General features: G+C 44.9%; 1 protein-coding gene across 2 annotated transcripts in view; it reads right to left on the bottom strand.

Annotated features, from left to right (window-relative positions):
• Positions 1–445: 445 nt before the first annotated feature.
• ksr (kinase suppressor of ras) overlaps positions 446–17,437 on the bottom strand; it is a 219,318-nt gene continuing 202,326 nt past the window's right edge. For both annotated transcript variants that reach the window (XM_084599514.1, XM_084599515.1), the window contains 4 exons: positions 17,118–17,251; positions 13,841–13,978; positions 13,345–13,474; positions 446–7,673 (listed from right to left, as the gene is read on the bottom strand). In XM_084599514.1, coding sequence (XP_084455640.1) covers positions 7,521–7,673; positions 13,345–13,474; positions 13,841–13,978; positions 17,118–17,251 — 555 coding nt within the window. In that variant the 3' untranslated portion in view covers positions 446–7,520. The remainder of the gene's footprint in view (positions 7,674–13,344; positions 13,475–13,840; positions 13,979–17,117; positions 17,252–17,437) is intronic.

Below are 17,437 nucleotides of genomic sequence, written 5' to 3'. Positions count from 1 at the left end.
GCACAGGAAGTCAGCCTACTGCTTGACATTTACAAGTGCAGGTGCAAGACCACTCACTTGGAGAGAAACTGCACTCTTGTCTGATTTTGTTACCCTCACTGCAGACGAGCAATTTTCAAGCAGAGCAGGTGCATTTTCTGGTTGTAATACTGAAAGAAGTGTGCTGGCTACACAGTAGGCACAGCCTGGCTTATACCAGCAGGCCTATCAGTGCAGCCTTCAATATTACAGCTTCTGCCACTGATGCACAAGACAAAGCAAAGACATTAGAAAACTGAAGAGTGCATAGTTAAAGTGTTTGTTATGAGAAAACTATGGCTCTCATACCATCACTGCAAGGCCCATGGCAGGAATTTGCGCATGGCTTGAACAGTAATTAGGTCACATGGGTTGTCAGCCTGGCCAACGACTGCCAGCAAATGAAGAGACATTCCGACACAGTCCGTATTAGTGAATGTAGCACATATTTTGAGCATCTTTTTACATCCAACTTCTTAACATTCAGGCACCACAGTATGATCATGATTGGTGGGCCTGCAATTGAAGGCAGCCGATGAACACACCCAAAGTCATCAGAGCTGCCCTCTGGCGCTTCTGTGGCATCTATGTCACACACCTTTTCCTCATGCCCCTTCCAATCATGTTCGCCAGAAGAAAAGCCAAGTACATCACAGTAAAGCATTCCTTACAGCCATAAATGATGCTACATCTATGTTTCAGTAAACACACTATGTCACTGTCTCTACCACAGAGGACTCTATGAAGAACTCTATTTTGAAGGTGACAGCAGTGTAACTCTCTAGCAAAGAAACCGCGACACAGGTGGACACAATCGTATCTCGTCAGCCTAACTCACCTAACAGTAGTACAAGCCACATGCTCGGAAACAAGTCTCTGGCAAGTGAAGTGACACGCAAGACCAAATAACACAAAGAGCACCATCAAAAATATTACAAACAAGATTACAAAATGTGTCTCTATAGAAAAAAGTAGGCAAAGTTGTTTACACAGGCAAGAAGTTGAGCACGAAAAAAGTTTTCTGTCAACAACTAGAAACACATATGTTTTCCATGTGACACATTGTAGTCTATCAATATTTACAATAAAGTGCTTTCTTATCTCACATTTGGTACAACATAGTAGAGCTCTAGTACTTATGTACAGCGATTCAGTTCAGCTCTCTATTATAACATGCGACCCTCAAGACACTGCAGTGTCAGGAGGACCTATCTGCAAACCATGCCGTTTCAAAAAGTTGTGCTCACAGTCCCTTGTTTCAACAGGCCCTGGCTCTTCTGCCTCTCATGGAAGCTTATTTCATAGTAGGATAGACAGCAGGAAAGTAAAAGAGAGAAGAGAGTGGCCTCACAAAGTGCTTCTAGCATAAGTCTAAACCACTGGACTGAGCACCAAGCATGTAACGCACCAGCAAAGGCAAAACACTCCTGCCAGAGTCAAACACATCAATGCTAGCAATAAGCTCTTTAAAAAGGGCACTAAGCCATTGAAAAAAGAAAAAAAAGTTTACGCTAAAGTAATTACTAAGAATGCATATGTTCTTCTCATACTACTGAGGAGACACTACCAAATAAAATGTCTGTTAGTAACTGATCCAATTACATTATCTACAGCATGCATGCATGCTCTTGTGACCACCAGCACAAGTGTGGTTCCACTTTACACAATGGCCAGACATTTTCTTTCATGGTTTGCATATCACGAAAACAACACTGGGGTCTCTGGCCATGACCCATAGAAAGTGCCACTGCGACTGTGGCAACACAGTCTTGCTACAAAGCTTTGAACCTTGTTACGTCATTACTCAAGAGATTTTGTGACACTAGAATGATCAGCCATGCAAGTGTAACTGCAGTCACACGCATCATACAATGATGCATGATGAAGCCCCGATGCAGCCTTCATGCTCTGGTGCCCCCCGCATATTCATTCATGCACTGTTTATATCTACGAATAAACCAGTCTTCTACCACTTACTATACAAGCCTGGCATGCAGATGCACCTCACAAATGAGCAAAACTCCCAAGACATCAAGGTGTGCATAATGAATCAAATCGCCACTCTCTTAGCCAATGCACAGTGATTCTAGTTTTTTCAACATGGCAGATGTTAGCAGCAACAGTGTAATAGTTATGAAAATCATTCTGCACTTTGGTGCAAGCATGACTGAAAACAAAAGTGCAACAGAAAAGGTGTTAAGTTGAAAGCAAATATGCTGTCATCCTGCTCCTATACAATACCACCATGCAGGCAGAGAGAAGACAACAAAAGAAACACAGTTATAACCTAAATCACTACACCAGTGAAGACAGCAGAACTCCCAGTGTGAACAAGACTTGATACATTACAGTCAAGAAGGCTTGCATGGAGAAACCCTGTGCTGATGTCACATATTAGATGATAAATTTCTCGACATTTTTTTTTTTTTCCAGGTAGTGAGCTGAAACAATCAAGACTAGTAGAGTGGTTTCGACACTGACATGCAAAACACCACTAAAGACAGGAACTAACAGCACTAAACAAGACACACAATAACTACAAATGCACCTATCCTTAAAGTTTTGTCTTCCTCATGCTGTTGGCAGGCGGCATGGGAAACGGTGATTAAACAAGAGAATACGCAGCACTGAACAAAACGGGTTGCAAATACAGCAAAATACAAAAAATACAGCTGGTATTTTTCAGGCTTCTGCCCGTATTCCTTAGGCTGCCACTCCTCTGGGGCCCTTCCTTGGATACTAACCGTGGCATGAATGTCTCTAATTTCAGGCCCAGGCATTTTAGAAAGGAGGCTGCTTTTGCTCACACTTTAAAATGAGTGGTGCATTTTCTTGAGATAGAGTGAACGACAGACTGACCGACTGTTTGGTATGTTTAGGCCGACCAATCACCAATCGTCACAAAAAGATTGGAGTGTCGCCTCTATCAAATCATTATCTGATTACAGCTCCTTGGCAAATGCCATTTCTTTGTTGGACAAGCATTAGTGGATGAACTTGCACTGAGCAGGCTGCTATATTCTGATGGGTCTGCTGTTCTAATTACATACATGAAATACATAACTGCTTCCCACGTGTAATGCACTGAGCAACACTTGATATATCCAGTTCACAAATTCTTCTAAACTTCGCAAAATTATCAAGTGCTTTCAATTTTTTTACACCCCAATTTCAACAACATTGAGCACCACTTTACCAGATGCATCCTATTAAGAGACAAATTTACAGCAGGCATACAGCACAATGACAAGTGCAAGAAACAGAAGTGGAAAGCTACCTGACAGCAAATGGTAAAAAGTCAAGTCAGTAGTAATCCTGGCTACACTACAAAACGAAGAAGCAGAGCGAGGGGAGAGGAGGGACACAAGAAACACCTGTTTAGAAGCACCTGCATTGTTCCCAAATTCAGCACCAATGTTTCACCAATGAGGCTCGTCTTTGTCAAAAAGATTCCTCTGGCAAGGAATAGCATAAACGTGGAGTTTGTGCAAAAAGTGCAACAGTCTACTGCCACTTTCCTCCAAAGACAGGTTTCCTTCCTGAAACATCGAGCTAATTACTAGCGGGAACTTGCACCAGGCCAATATGAGGAGCTATCAGCTTACCACTGATACACCAAAAATAGCAGGATGTCCTACTAGGATGAATGAGGCAGTCTGTTCTCCATGCAAAAGCAAAGTTGGCACTGTCAAACACTTATTTCCAATAGGGTAGAAACACCACCAGAAAATGCAACATTACAGTGAGTCCATAATGCAAGGTTGTCGCATCTTTTTGCGATCAAACCGTAGCGTGGTCCTGGAACTTGGCAAATGACCAAGCTCACAAGGGTACTTAGAATCAAATTAGCCTTATGTCAAACAGCTTTGTGAAGCTCTGAACACGGAAGCTCAGCGTATACTTTGACGCAAAGGTGTGTTGATCCCAAAACCTGACACACAACGCACTGCAGCTGTGGAAAATGCTCCACAGATATTAAGGGCAATCAGAAGTCTTCTTCACCACCAGAGGGGCCCTAGTCCCAGCTCAGCTTTCAGAGAGGTCCAGTGATTCCAAGCAATGTTCAAGCTGGACAGCAGCACCTGTACTTTGTGCTGCTTGCCTATTTGAACCAAAGATCACAATTGCTAAAGTGGTTGTGATACACAGATTGCCTTAACAGGTTCTTCGAAAATGAACGCTGTGTAAGACTACCATATTCCCCTTCAATTGCACACACAGCTCATAGAGGAGAGAGAATAACAGACAGAATGACAGCAGCACTAACACTTGATTTACAAGAAAGGCTGTAGTCTCATGAATGTCTCCAAGCTACCGCCACTCATTAAACAAATGGCCTGCACGCTTCTGTACCCACTCATTTTTCAGTCTCAGGAAACAAAATAACAGCTTCAAATTGGAGTAAGGCCGAAATTTGGATGGGCTGGTAAGAATACATGGTTGCATACAACACAAGCAATACCCAGGGCAAAGGGAAAAAAAGGCAGGATATGCCCTAACTACAAACTGGATCTCCACTGGTCATGTGTCAGACTTTTATTTGGGATGTGTGAACTGATAAGAACAGGATCTGAGCCTGGATCCAATCATTGTGATAAATATCTACAACTTGAGCAGAACCAAGTAGTCAGATAAGTGGCACAGGACTCCAATCCTCCTAATCACTCATGCAGATGAATTCAGAAACATAAAGCTGACATTGAGCGTATGCGTTTCATAATAGTCTTATATATAGTAATCAGTCTTGGTCAAACTGAAATCTCATGACCAGCATTGCCCTCACTGTCTGGACACCGGAGCACAGCATTGCTCTTCACAAGCAAAAGAACAAATAATGTATTTTTCTATGCTCGCAATAATGCTGCTCAACAATTAGGTGATTAATTCGAACAGCTCTACCCAGGTAAAAAAAAAAAATGAATGCTTGAAAACATGCACATACATTGCGCACAAACCTCTTTCATCGCTCGAGTAAGAAATATGCTGCTGCATAATGCTTATAACTGCCTCAATTTACAGGGGAAATAAAGCAATTTCTTCACAGTAAGCCCTACACTAAGGTATCTGTGCCCATTATGCTTCTCCAGCAAATGGCATTCACTTGCTTGAACCACCTCAATTTCCACAAAACAGCAAACAGAGCCACAACAGCCTGTGGTGTGCCTTGGAGTGCAGCCAGGAATGGAGACCATAAACACTGGCGCACCTTCACATTCCCGAGTCTACAAGCTCTCTGCAAGGCAATTTCATCTTGTTTAATGCACCCACACTATGAACATTTTGTGGCCACCTGCCACGGACTGTATTTCTTTTCCAAATTTAAAGGGGTGGCGACACCTAATTTTTAGTTTGCGTGCTTTTTGCTTGATAATTCATATATTCATGATAAATAATTTATTGCTTCATTACTCATACTGAACAATTTCAGAATCTGAGCACAAAGGCTGCGTTGGAATGTCTGTACCCAGGTAGAGCAGGAAACCGGCCAAATAGGCCAGCTCTCATATAGACCACTGCCTTTCGAAATGATGACACACTTGATTGGTACGATGACAGCTCAGAAAATCCAAGCGAGCTAGGGACGCCATGGAGTTCTAAAGAAAAGTAGGTTGGTTGGGCCAATTCCAGTCCGCAAGCAGACCACGCATGCCAACAAGATTTCTGCATTGATGACACGTAGCTGACAGTGCATCCGTTTGCCAATTCCTTTGTGACGTTACGACAGCACAATGAATCACTATCCGTGCTCCCCAATATATGCTGCCCTCTTCACTTCGCCCATCAAGAAAGGAAAGCTTAAGAGAGGCAAAGGAAAACGCAAGAGAAGCCCTCAAAATCCAAGCTACATAGCAAAAATTGTGGCTTTCGCAAGGGCTACTAGGATTCCTTGGTATGGCTCGTTTCGTGCGTCGTCTGCATAATCTATATCTACTGTGCTGCTGACAGAGCCAGCTGGGTAGCGTTGGGAATTCACATTTTTATGCAATGTTTGCAATTCGCGGATGGCGCAAGGTTTTGGAGACCTACAGTGAGCATTGGCACAATTTTATGCAATGTTTGCAATTCGTGGATGGCGCAAGGTTTTGGAGACCTACAGTGAACGTTGGGCTTCACTGTTGCTGGCGTGTTTAGTTCATTAAGCATGACGTCGTAAGTGGGTCTGGCAGCGCATGCGCATTTGTGCTGAAACTATGCAAACGCACATTCAATTTGATTCGATGTATCAGTTTTGTTCTGCTTGCTTAGCAAACAGTGCATGCACTGGCTATATGAATACTTCGAGATAATAATACTACAGGATTCAGCATTTACCATACAAGAGCATAACTTTCTCAGAAGCGCTGAAGACAGCTGCACCACAGTGTTACTTTGGTTTGCATAGCTGCATAGATGCAGGTGACAGCTTCACATCTGTTCAGCATGAAATGCAGCTGCATTGTATTTGGGGTAAGCAGAACTATTTTCCGCACCTGTTGCACATTTGCCTGTTTATGCAGTGCAAAAACTCTGCAAGGAGTGCCGATGAGTGAGGGAAACAGCCTGGGACATGCTTCATAGCCAGGTTGTTGACACATTGCAGGACCGGCATTGCTTGCTCATTTATCACTGTATTTGCATTCTCCAATATGACCAACATAGTTGACCTGTAAATTGCTTTATCCAGAAGTACAGCACCTATTTCCAATGATTAAAATGGCCAATTTGTTGTCCACAAATTACAACTAGTTATGACAGATGCCTGCAGCATTAGTCAGCGCAGTGGATCACATCGTCTAGCAGTGGCACTTTCTACTTATTCCTTGTGCATCATAGGAATTAAGGGAACACTGATTCAAGGTCAGTTGCCAACTTTCTCTGCACCGTACCTACAAAGCCAGCAGACTTAATAGGCCTACATTTCATGAAAGGGGATCGATGTCGGCTAAAATATGGTGCTTACTGCTGAGCGTCAAGTGTTAACATGTGCAAACGCAGCCCTCGTTTTATTTTAAGGTATTGCAAAACAAGCTAATCATGTCTTTGTCTCATCTGCAGGAAGGTTGTACTTGACTGCAGATGCAGTTGCATTCTAACAGTGCCTACTTATTGGCCCAACAAGCATTGACACAGTGCATGGTCAAAGTCGCATGTCACTATTCGCTGTATGTCACACTGCTGTGCTGCGACATCCCCAGAATTTGCTGATACTGTTCCCAACCTCATATGTGAGAAAGAGCCTGCAATGGTTCTTTGGCGCTGAATAAGAAATATTTTAAGCGACTGGCCTGTCCAATACTTGGGTGTGGGTGATATTATACACAGAGAAAGGCCATAATGTGCTTTCTACAGCTTCAAAATTAGATGTTTCCACCCCTTAAGCAGGACACAGAGAAGCCCTGACAGCCAAAATAAAAGCAAAGAACAAGAGGCATGAAAAAAGCAACGAAATAGGCTGTAGCAGACATTACAGCAAGTGGGCAACGATCAGGAAGGGAGGAAGGAGTAGACGAAGAAAGGAGTGCCTAGAAAGCCGACTCGGCTGATCGGGAGAGATGGGTCGGGTGTGACGGGCTGCGGGCAAGCCGCTTCTTGGGCAGCCTCTGTAGCTGCAGCTGGAGCTTGGCAAATGCTGGCCGATCCTGTGGCTTGTATGACCAGCACACCATTAGGAAGTCCTAGAACGCAAAAAGAGAGAGCGAAAGATGTGTAGAAGAACCACATAATGTTTCCATGTACTATACTAGTTACTGCCAACCCATCACTTTCACTTGTCATCAACTGAACCGCAGCCAAAGGATGGCATCCCCTGTGTTCACAGTGCCTGCCCCTTCGCTTTTCCTGAAACCTGCAGGACTTAGGCTTAGAGACCATCCTCTCCAAAAGTACAGTTTAGATTCTCAAAATACAGCCCATATCAGGAGTTGAGACCAATGAGGTCACTGTTGAGTCCTACTATATGACTCTCGTGCGTGAGAGAACTTTCATCTTGTCCAATCCATGAGTCAGGTTTTCCGTGGATGATACAAGAAGACCAAGTGGCTTCTAAGAAAGGCTGTACAGCTGAACCCCACAATAACAAAACCAGCAAAAATAATTTTCTAGACAGAATGAAATATTTCACTGGCCTTGGCTAACATTCAAAGGATCAATAGGTTTGATTTTCTTCAATAATGAAAAGCTGTCAGATTTCAGTTCAACATCCAAGGTTTCAGAAATGGTAGACCGCAACTTCTCATCACGTGTGAGTTGTAACAAGAAAATAAAAAAGCACTTGCATGCGCTGCCCACATCTTCAACATTTCATACGCTTCTGCACTGACAACACATTCAAAGGCGTGGTCACATATCACCTTAAAAAAAGTTTTTTTCGTGGGTTTTTACTTGCTGGCAACCAGTTAAAACTGGTGATGTGAAAAAGAGAGAGATGCTGTCTCAATGACCATGTGTTTCAGACCAATTTTTCGTTTTTTACTACATTTGTATGAGTCTGTTAGATCACTCGTTTGTGTCATGTACCACCGACAGGTGCAAGTAGGCACGGGAGTTGCAAAAGTCTTAATTCTAGGAGCAGCTTTGGAGCAGCAAAAGTCCGATTTTGGAGCATGGTTAAAGCATTTTTATGGACTACTTCTGAGCACTTTGGAACAGGCTAACAGCATTAAATGCTACTAAGCGCATTTTTCTGTTCACAATTACAGCAAACTCTTGTTATTTCAGCCTCCAATGGAGCTGAAAAAAATCTCCCAATACCCTAAACTTCAAATTATTGAACTGGCTGGAAAGAATTGCTGATGACAGTTTGCATTGTAATTTTATCTGATGAACATCTCATGGCAGCTGTCAGCATTTGAGATGAGTGAAAACGGCAACTTTTCCCGGTTTCGTCAAGCGCTTTGCTTTGTGCACACTGCTGGGAAAGTTGAAGGATTGCTCTAGAACCCTAGTACCCTCCCCGCCCTTTTCGCTGTGTGACTCAGTAGTATGTATTGATATGCACAAAACAGCCCCGTTGTGTTTTGAGGATGCTTCACCGCACAGTTTCAAGGTGAAGCATTGTGGCAAAGCCCACAGTGCAGCAAAACTGCGAGTAACTAGCTGGAAGCAGAATGTGGATGAACACGGGGGACATATGCGTATGCATCAGAAAAGTGTGAAACCACCCCAAAACAAAAATAAAATAACAGTGATCCCTCAAAGCAAACCCAAACCAAGAGATTGACGTTTATTTCAAAAACGGTGAACTTCCAAACGTCGTCGTACCAGCCACAGCGCACACAATATGCGGAGGCACAACTGTTGCTTGCAATTCAGCTTTGGGGAGTCCTATTTTGATTATCGCTGGTTGCGCGTGTCGTATCTCAATGTGATCCCCATCCGAAATAACCAGAGCGAGCCCACCAATGTCCGATTAAAGAACTTTTGATGCCACAGACTAACATGGGCATCAGCCGGGACCACGTTATTAGTTCAAATTACCCTAAGGTCCAAATTAATGAGGGCCACAATAAAGAGACTTTACTTTAGTCCAATAACTGTATGAAAATATATTCTGTATCCCATTGGTCAGAATCCGCCTTTTGCGCGAGGATGTGGCGCCATCATGCGGGAGCGGGCGGGAAACACATTGAGCGGCAGTGTAGCAGACGACGCAAAAGCGCACCATACGAAATGGCCACGCCACCGCTGGTAGAAAGCGAAAGCTTCCCCCCTTTTTTTGGCCTCGGAGCGGAAAGTAGTGACAGTGATTGCAGCATATCATGTTCACGCAGTATGGGGGAAGGTAGAGCGTTTTCACAATCCACTCATAACGCACGTACGCATATACTATCTTCGTATTGTAAGAGCGTGTAGCGCGGGCCGTGTTCGACGTGACAGAATGAGACGCTCTCAGCGTGCGCCGTGCAGGTTTTCGGCAGACAGGAGAGCGTGAGGCCAGAGAGAGAGAGAGAGGGATTTCAAAGGGCAAAGCAGCCAGGGGTTTGTTGATGCTGCAGAGCTAGGTGGAATCGTCTCCTGTGACTTTGAGCGGCGCATACGCGCGGGGTGTCTTGAGTTACCGAGCACAATGCGGTCACTGCGGCGCCGGCATGGTGCAATGGGCGTCGCTTCCTCCTCGCGTCATCTACAACCGTGCAGCTATAGGATTTCATCCACGAAGATCGGCAGAGAGTCACATATACACACCCCGTGAAAAGGGCATTGTCCCGGCCGGAATGCACACCTGCAGGAAACGCGCTGCATTTTTCTGGCAATGGATGATTCAGAGCTGTAGCCGGTTTCTGGCCTCAGGAGTCAGAACGGATGTGGTCGCAGTGGTGAAAAGGTTCTCGGTGCGCAGAGAATGGTCATTCTGTTGTGAAAGGATCCAACATTCATTTCTGCGTCCGCCGCGATTTCTGCGGAATCAACAACTTGGTGACACATGTGAATCTCCTACATATCGGATGCGCATCTCGGTCAGGAACCAACCCTGTTCTACGTCCAGAGTGATCCACTCTGCAAGTGAACGAGCATGAACCTTCCAGGAGACTCATTTATTGTGCCGGGCGGTTTCCTTGCCGTTGCAAATGGTTGGACGAAGACGACGATTATCAAGCTCCCTAACGAAGCGCATCTGATTGCGTACATTAAAGGAACAAAGTCCGGATGCTTTGGCGTGCACAAGGCGAGCCTTTAATTAAAAAAAAATACTGTGCGTCGTGCAAGTGTCAAGTGCGTCATATGCTCCGAGCGGCAAAAACACAGATACTACAGGTATGTATGCATCTAAGCGAAATAGGCATGATGAAAAGTACCTACTGGAGTTTTCACCCAGGCTGTAGCGCACCAGTGATAGCTGCAATGAGGATTTCTTCGGTGCGTGATTGCTTCAGTTGCACCGGGGCCTGAAGGCGATGTATTTTGTCTTTTCTTTTCTTTATGTGCGAAAGGGCTAGGTAGCTTAGATATCACAGGCGGCTGTGTGCGCTAGGCCGTAATATTTAGCATGTTTTATCGTGACTGCCACCTCACTAACAAGAAAAAAAAAATACGGCTTTTTAATGCACTGCCGTTCGCGAGCCTCATGACCAGCTCAACCACTCGGCTCGCTAACGGCGGTGCATCACAACAAACACCCTTTTTTTTCTTCTTTTTATTCAGGCGGCAGTCGCGATAAAACGTGCTAAATATTACGATGTAGTGCACACAGCCACCTGTGATATCTGCGCTACCCGGCCCCTTCGCACATAAATAAAACAAACGACAAAATACATCGCCATCAGACGCCCTGAACAAATGCTCATTGTGGCTATCACTGGTGGGTTACAGGCTTGGTGCAAACTCCGGTAGATACTTTTCATCATGCACATTTCCTTTAGATGCATACATACCTGTAACGAAGTGTTTTTCGCACAGTCGAGAGCACGCAGTCGGCTGCCAAGGTCGCCCATTCACGTCTTGACGCTTGGTTGCCCTAATCCAAGCTTCACGCCGTTGCAGGTCGCGGCTCGCCGAAGGAAAGCTAACAAAACGCGTCTTGCATCCCGGCATGCCTCGAGAGTGGCAGCCTTAAGTGGCACAGGTGGTTGGCATCGTTTTACCGAGGTTGTGAACGTGACCGCGCCTCCAGCCCCCGTGCGTTGGCTATGAGTGCGGCGACGAGAAGCGCCGTCGACGCCGCTCAGTGTGTTTTCATCAGTCGCCGCTGGGGCTTCGCGCATACGCAGAAAACTTGCGCAAAAGGCGGATTATTTAGGAGTGGGTTCTAAAGACTTTTGCTCGAATACATAAAAAGAAAATGAACAAATGACAGTAATTACACATAGTAGTGTAATCAAATTCAGAAAGGCTCATGCCACCAGTCTTTTGTGAAAGCCAAGGCAGTAACAGCTTTAGGACAAACACCATGAGTGAACCAAACTGTCTTGTATGTGGCTGCGTCCTTTTGTAGCGAGCAGTGTTGCTCTACCAACGATAATACCCAGCTAAATTTGGCGCTGTATAGTTGCAATGGTCAATTGTCAAGTAAACTGCCATTTAGGCACAGCCCGGCTCAAGAGGTCAGATTGGCACAGAATGGTACAATTGGTTCAGCACTTCCACCCTTTCACCGAGGGAAAGAGTGATTGAAGGCTTGACTCTTCTAACTACATGAGCAAGCACAGACTACGCAACCATCCTCGTGACAAAGCTGTGCCAAAGGCAAAGGAAAGCCAAGGCAGTAACAGCTTTAGGACAAACACCATGAGTGAACCAAACTGTCTTTTATGTGGCTGCGTCCTTTTGTAGCGAGCAGTGTTGCTCTACCAACGATAATACCCAGCTAAATTTGGCGCTGTATAGTTGCAATGGTCAATTGTCAAGTAAACTGCCATTTAGGCACAGCCCGGCTCAAGAGGTCAGATTGGCACAGAATGGTACAATTGGTTCAGCACTTCCACCCTTTCACCGAGGGAAAGAGTGATTGAAGGCTTGACTCTTCTAACTACATGAGCAAGCACAGACTACGCAACCATCCTCGTGACAAAGCTGTGCCAAAGGCAAAGGATGGGTCAAGAAAGGCAAAAGCCGAAGATGATTAGGTGGAATGTCCAGAATGCGGTGTGTGGATTGGCCTTTACTGCACCTCTTTTGCTTTCGTGCAAAAAGCCCAAGCCATCTCACACTACAACTACTGGGAATTGTGCAGTCAAAGCTTTTTGTGCGTATCCCAACAAACCAAAGAAGATTGGGTGCTACAAACCCAAACGTTGGAGATACAGTTGGCAAGCACACAATGAAACCCCAGCTACAAAAAGAAATCCAGAAACGGGAAAACCTCGAGGGGAAACAGAGAAAACTAAATATGCAGATAGCCAGACTATGCGAAATTGCAACCCAAGGCTGCAGATGTAGGCAGCAGAAAGAGACCAAAAGGATCAGCAAGTCCAAACAGCAGAAAAGGTCAGTTCAAGGTGATGGCATACGCCTTCTCAAGTCACGTAATATGGCCACACTGCCACATTAGGATGCCATATTAGGAAGCTGCTTCAAAGCAAGAAAAAAAAACAAGTTTTTTCAAATATTGTTTCACTTCTACAGGGTCAGGTCCATACTTCATTGGCACAGCCTCATTTTCGTGATAAAGAAATTCTCGCAGAAATTAAAACTTTGTCGCTGCCGGTGATTTCATTATTGCAAGGTTTAGCTGCACCACAATATGACACCAGTGTGGCCTGCCATTTAAAATGAATATCAATTCCAGTGGTGACTTAAATGGGTTAAGCACAAAAACAGTCTGTTGAGGCTCTTACAACTTAGAATCTGGCCTCTACCTGCATTTGTAGATATATTATGCTGCAAGGCAAGCTGTCACAAAAAGGTCACCTTGATGTCCTGTGAGGCCTGGATATTAGCCAGTGACTGCTTGATGCCCTTGGCCACCTGCCAGATGATTGACTCCGAGGGCTGGCCACGGAAGGGCCATTCCCCACACAGAAGCTCGTACCAAACAGTCCTGTATGCAAAGGAGCCACAAAGTATAGGAGGGTGCAACTGCAGCACCACAATCTCCTAAATGATGGTATACTTCAGCTGAGTGCTGGCATGCTCAAATTAAGCGCATGTGTCCATGCTCAGAAAAAAATTTTTTTCCTCTACTTAAACTTTCTTACATGAATCTGCTTTAGTGTCTAGTTTCCACTAATTTTGCACCATGAAACAGAGAAGTGTTTCTACCATCTTTTAAGCATCTGCCGGTACAGTGACCTTGGTGAGGAGGACGTAACTTCACTCCTTTTTCACTTTTCCATTCAAATAACCAGCAGGTAAATTCAGGAGATGGACAAGAAAAAAAAAATTAATTAAATGGCCCAATGTTTACCCAAACGCATAGATGTCCGAAGCAGTGGCAAAAGGAAGGTCGTCCGCATCGTGCTGGTTGCCAGCCCTCAAGCAGCGCACCACTTCTGGTGCCAGGTAGCAGAGCCAGCCTTGAGGGATCGTCAGCCAGTCCCCCTTCCTGAAAGGCCACCACATTAAAAAAAGCACACTTTGAAAAAAAAAAGGGGGGAGGGGGGAAGAAACCTCACAACCACAACTGATGCAACACATTCTCACATTGCGCAAAAGAGGCACTGCGACAACCTCTCTGTACCTGAACGAACAGCTCACCTATATTGCTTTTACCAGTTTCTGCCGCACATCGCAGGCTGACAGACTGAGCAAAGAGCATCACTGTTCAATAACAGATGATAAAAAATGGGCCATCAACAATCGAACAAATCATACGGCTCAGGCTTCTAAAGACTGCCTGTGCCCTCAAGTCAGAAGTGCTATATTTTGCATTTCTTCCACATGGATATCCAACTAATTGTGAGCCATCACAAAAGAAGTTCTCAGCATTTGTGTGAATGGGTGCTGTTCTTAAAAACCTTCTAGAGGTGCCTTCTTCTGCCCAGCGAGGAATACTATTGCATTTACTCGAAACTAGATCAACTGCCAATGCAAGCTGACCCTCCTAACATTGAAAAGTTGAAAAAAAAAAAAAAAAGAGGGGGGGGGGGGAAGAAACGTTGAATGCAAGCCAACAGAAAAAAAGACAACCCTGAAAAAGAGACATTTATTCAAATGAGTGCTGGTTGTGATCATCATGAGCCGGACTGATTCATTTTGTCTCCTCCCTCCTCACTGAAGACTTCATTACTCTCTTCATCCTGCAGTGCCGTCAGTGCCATACAGTGCATTTGAGATGCTGCATTTCCGGACTGACTCTATCATCTCAGCAGAAGGTTGTTTGCTGCTGCAATCCAGCTGGCCACATGAACGAGTGAGACACGCTTAATGCAACTGATCAAAGTAAGCTCATAACCTTGCTCAGTCAGCCAATCCGCAAAGTACTTGCACACCCTCGATTAAAATGCCTTATTGATGGTCACAACAGGTGGCTGCAGCTGACTGGTCACGCCTCCAGGTGCGGCAGCCACATTTGTCTCACGTTGTGAAAGTGCGGCCCTCGTGTCGTCTGTCAGATCCAAGACCAGGTGGAAATCCCCCCAAAGCAATGCACCAGGTCGACGCTGCCAAAACAACCTGGTCCATTCTTTGACAGTCACAGTGGTCACCCCTCTGCTTTCATGAGCACGCAATATGGCATTTTTTTTGGAAACTCTTCCTTTGCAGAGATCATCTTCCTTCTGAAAATGATTTACAATGGCAGTTTCCATCTATGAGCAGTGCAACACAGCACCATCACTGACTGTTGCTTTTCATAGCTCACAATATGCAGGTTCACTTTCTGTCTACCCCTCAGGTTGGTTTCTGGTCAGCCTTGTGATATAAAACTTAATATAGCCGCATGTGACTGTTTTCTGCAACATCGACAGGAAGCTTTTGGCACACTGATGCTCGTCACTGTAGGCCACTGTTTCACAAATCCTTGAAGCTGGCCTCTATCTTGAACTCTGTGTGGGGGGCACCTTGTGCTTCAGTGATATCTCTGGCCTTTGCGTGAATTATGTCAGTGGTAACAGGAAATGCTCAAGCTTTCTGCATCCTAACGAACTGGAAAAATTCAACTTCCACAACATGACGACGGTCTCTGCGGTGTCCAGAAAATGCCATTCGAGTTGCAATGCAGTTGAGCAGCTGGTCCTCCTGTTTTGGCCAGCGGCAAATACTTGCTTCGTCCCCAACACACACTTGCAGTGTCTCAAGTTTCGACAAGTTTTATGCTGCTTGAGAGCAGTGGTGTAACTACAAACCGCTTAGCGAGAACAAGCATGCCAAAACGCTGGGCATCCAAATGAACTGCGTTGAGAGATGGCGTAGCCACACTAGCTAAAGGCCTAACCAACTGACCTCTGATTTGACAAAGCATGCACGAAGGAGGTGCTAGAGGCACTGCATGCACAATAGCACTGATGTCAATGACAACAAACACCAAATTCTCAAACCTAAGCTGGCACCCCAGTTTCATAATCAGAATTTCAATAAAAACTATCACCTTAGATTCAAGTAAATATTGTAATAGCAGCATGTGCAGTTGGGCCTACAGGTAAAACCTGTAGCTAAAGAAAGCTAGGCTGTGCACATTTCACACTGAAATCTTTTTCTACAGCATGCATCTTTTCAGAAAATATTTCGCGCTGTTTCATTAATTTTGTTGCAAAACGGTTATGCGTTTATAAGTAACCTTCAAACTTGCGACTGAGACATGACCACAGACGTCGACCCAATTAGACCTTTTTCTTTTTTATTATAGCTCAGAGATGCTATGGGAAGTTCTGAAGATTTATAGAGCTCTGCACAGTGTTCACTGTCTTTAAGATTATTTCTGCCCAACTGCTCATCATGTGCACCCTGGTGATAAAGGCAGAAGTCAGGCATGGCATATTTAGACATCACTGTGTCCCTACAATGTCTCTGGACCTGATAGGCTGCTAACAGTTTAATCTCTGCTGCTGATGTGATGGGTAAACAAGATGCCTGTTAGACAGTTTTAACGCAATAGCGTTAAGGGCGCCGTGTCGCAGAAAAGTCGGTGTCGGTGGCAGTGGCTGCCATTCCACGTCGTCCGGCGTTGGCCCTGAGCGAAAAATCCCAGAAGCATTATTAAATAAAAACAAGTAGGAAAAATCGCCGACCTGAGGAATCGAACGTGGGTCTCCGGGGTACAAGACGAGCCTGCTAACCACTCTACCACGCCAGCTAGATGGTTTGAAATGGACAAAGGTGCATTTGTTGATTGCGGTGTTGTCTCAGAAATGTCCCTTGGAGAAGTGTATTGTGGCGTATATTAATAATTATAGCATGTATATTACAGAATTACAAAACACGCAGTTAGGCGAGTGGCAAATTACTTTTCTGCTGTACTTCCTCTTCGCTTGGAGTGCACATACGCCATCATGCGTGTGGCGCACGGAATAAGATAACAAGGCATGGCCTCCAAGATCTTCATCGCGCCGGCTCGGATCGGCAACAATGTTGCTGACGAACTGCGACTGCAACTTGAGGCCCGCGCGTTTCGGCAAGGTGGCTCGCAGCGCGACAAGCAAATGAGTAGAGATTGCAAACAGGGCGAAATAATGCTGTCGCGTTCCATTCTTAAAAGCGTCCTCCAAATTTTTCCTTCTGCCACCTCCTAATGGTGGCAGGCTTACCGATTCCCATGGCAAAGCTTGGTCACCGAGAAGAGGCCAAAGTCGGTGATCACCACTTTTCCGTTCTCGTAGAAGATGTTTTTTGTCTTGAGGTCCTTGTGAACAATGCCACGAGCATGCAGGTAGCCCATACCCTGGCGAAACAACATGAAATCAGAAAGAATGTCAACACGTCTGAAGCATATTAAGATGGTGAGATGCCCGAGCAAAGACTTTTCAAAACAACAGTAGTGAACAACCTTGTGTAGTGGAAGCATGGGGCCCGTTTAATTCGAACATAGAAATAATTTGAACTGATGCCAATTGATGGTTATTTAAAG

Source organism: Amblyomma maculatum, chromosome 3 (assembly GCF_055883805.1).
Source record: "Amblyomma maculatum isolate TAMU_Amacu chromosome 3, ASM5588380v1, whole genome shotgun sequence".
Taxonomy (NCBI): Eukaryota; Metazoa; Arthropoda; class Arachnida; order Ixodida; family Ixodidae; genus Amblyomma; species Amblyomma maculatum.
The sequence above is the reverse complement of the archived record's forward strand: the minus strand, read 5'-3'. Positions and strand labels throughout refer to the sequence as shown.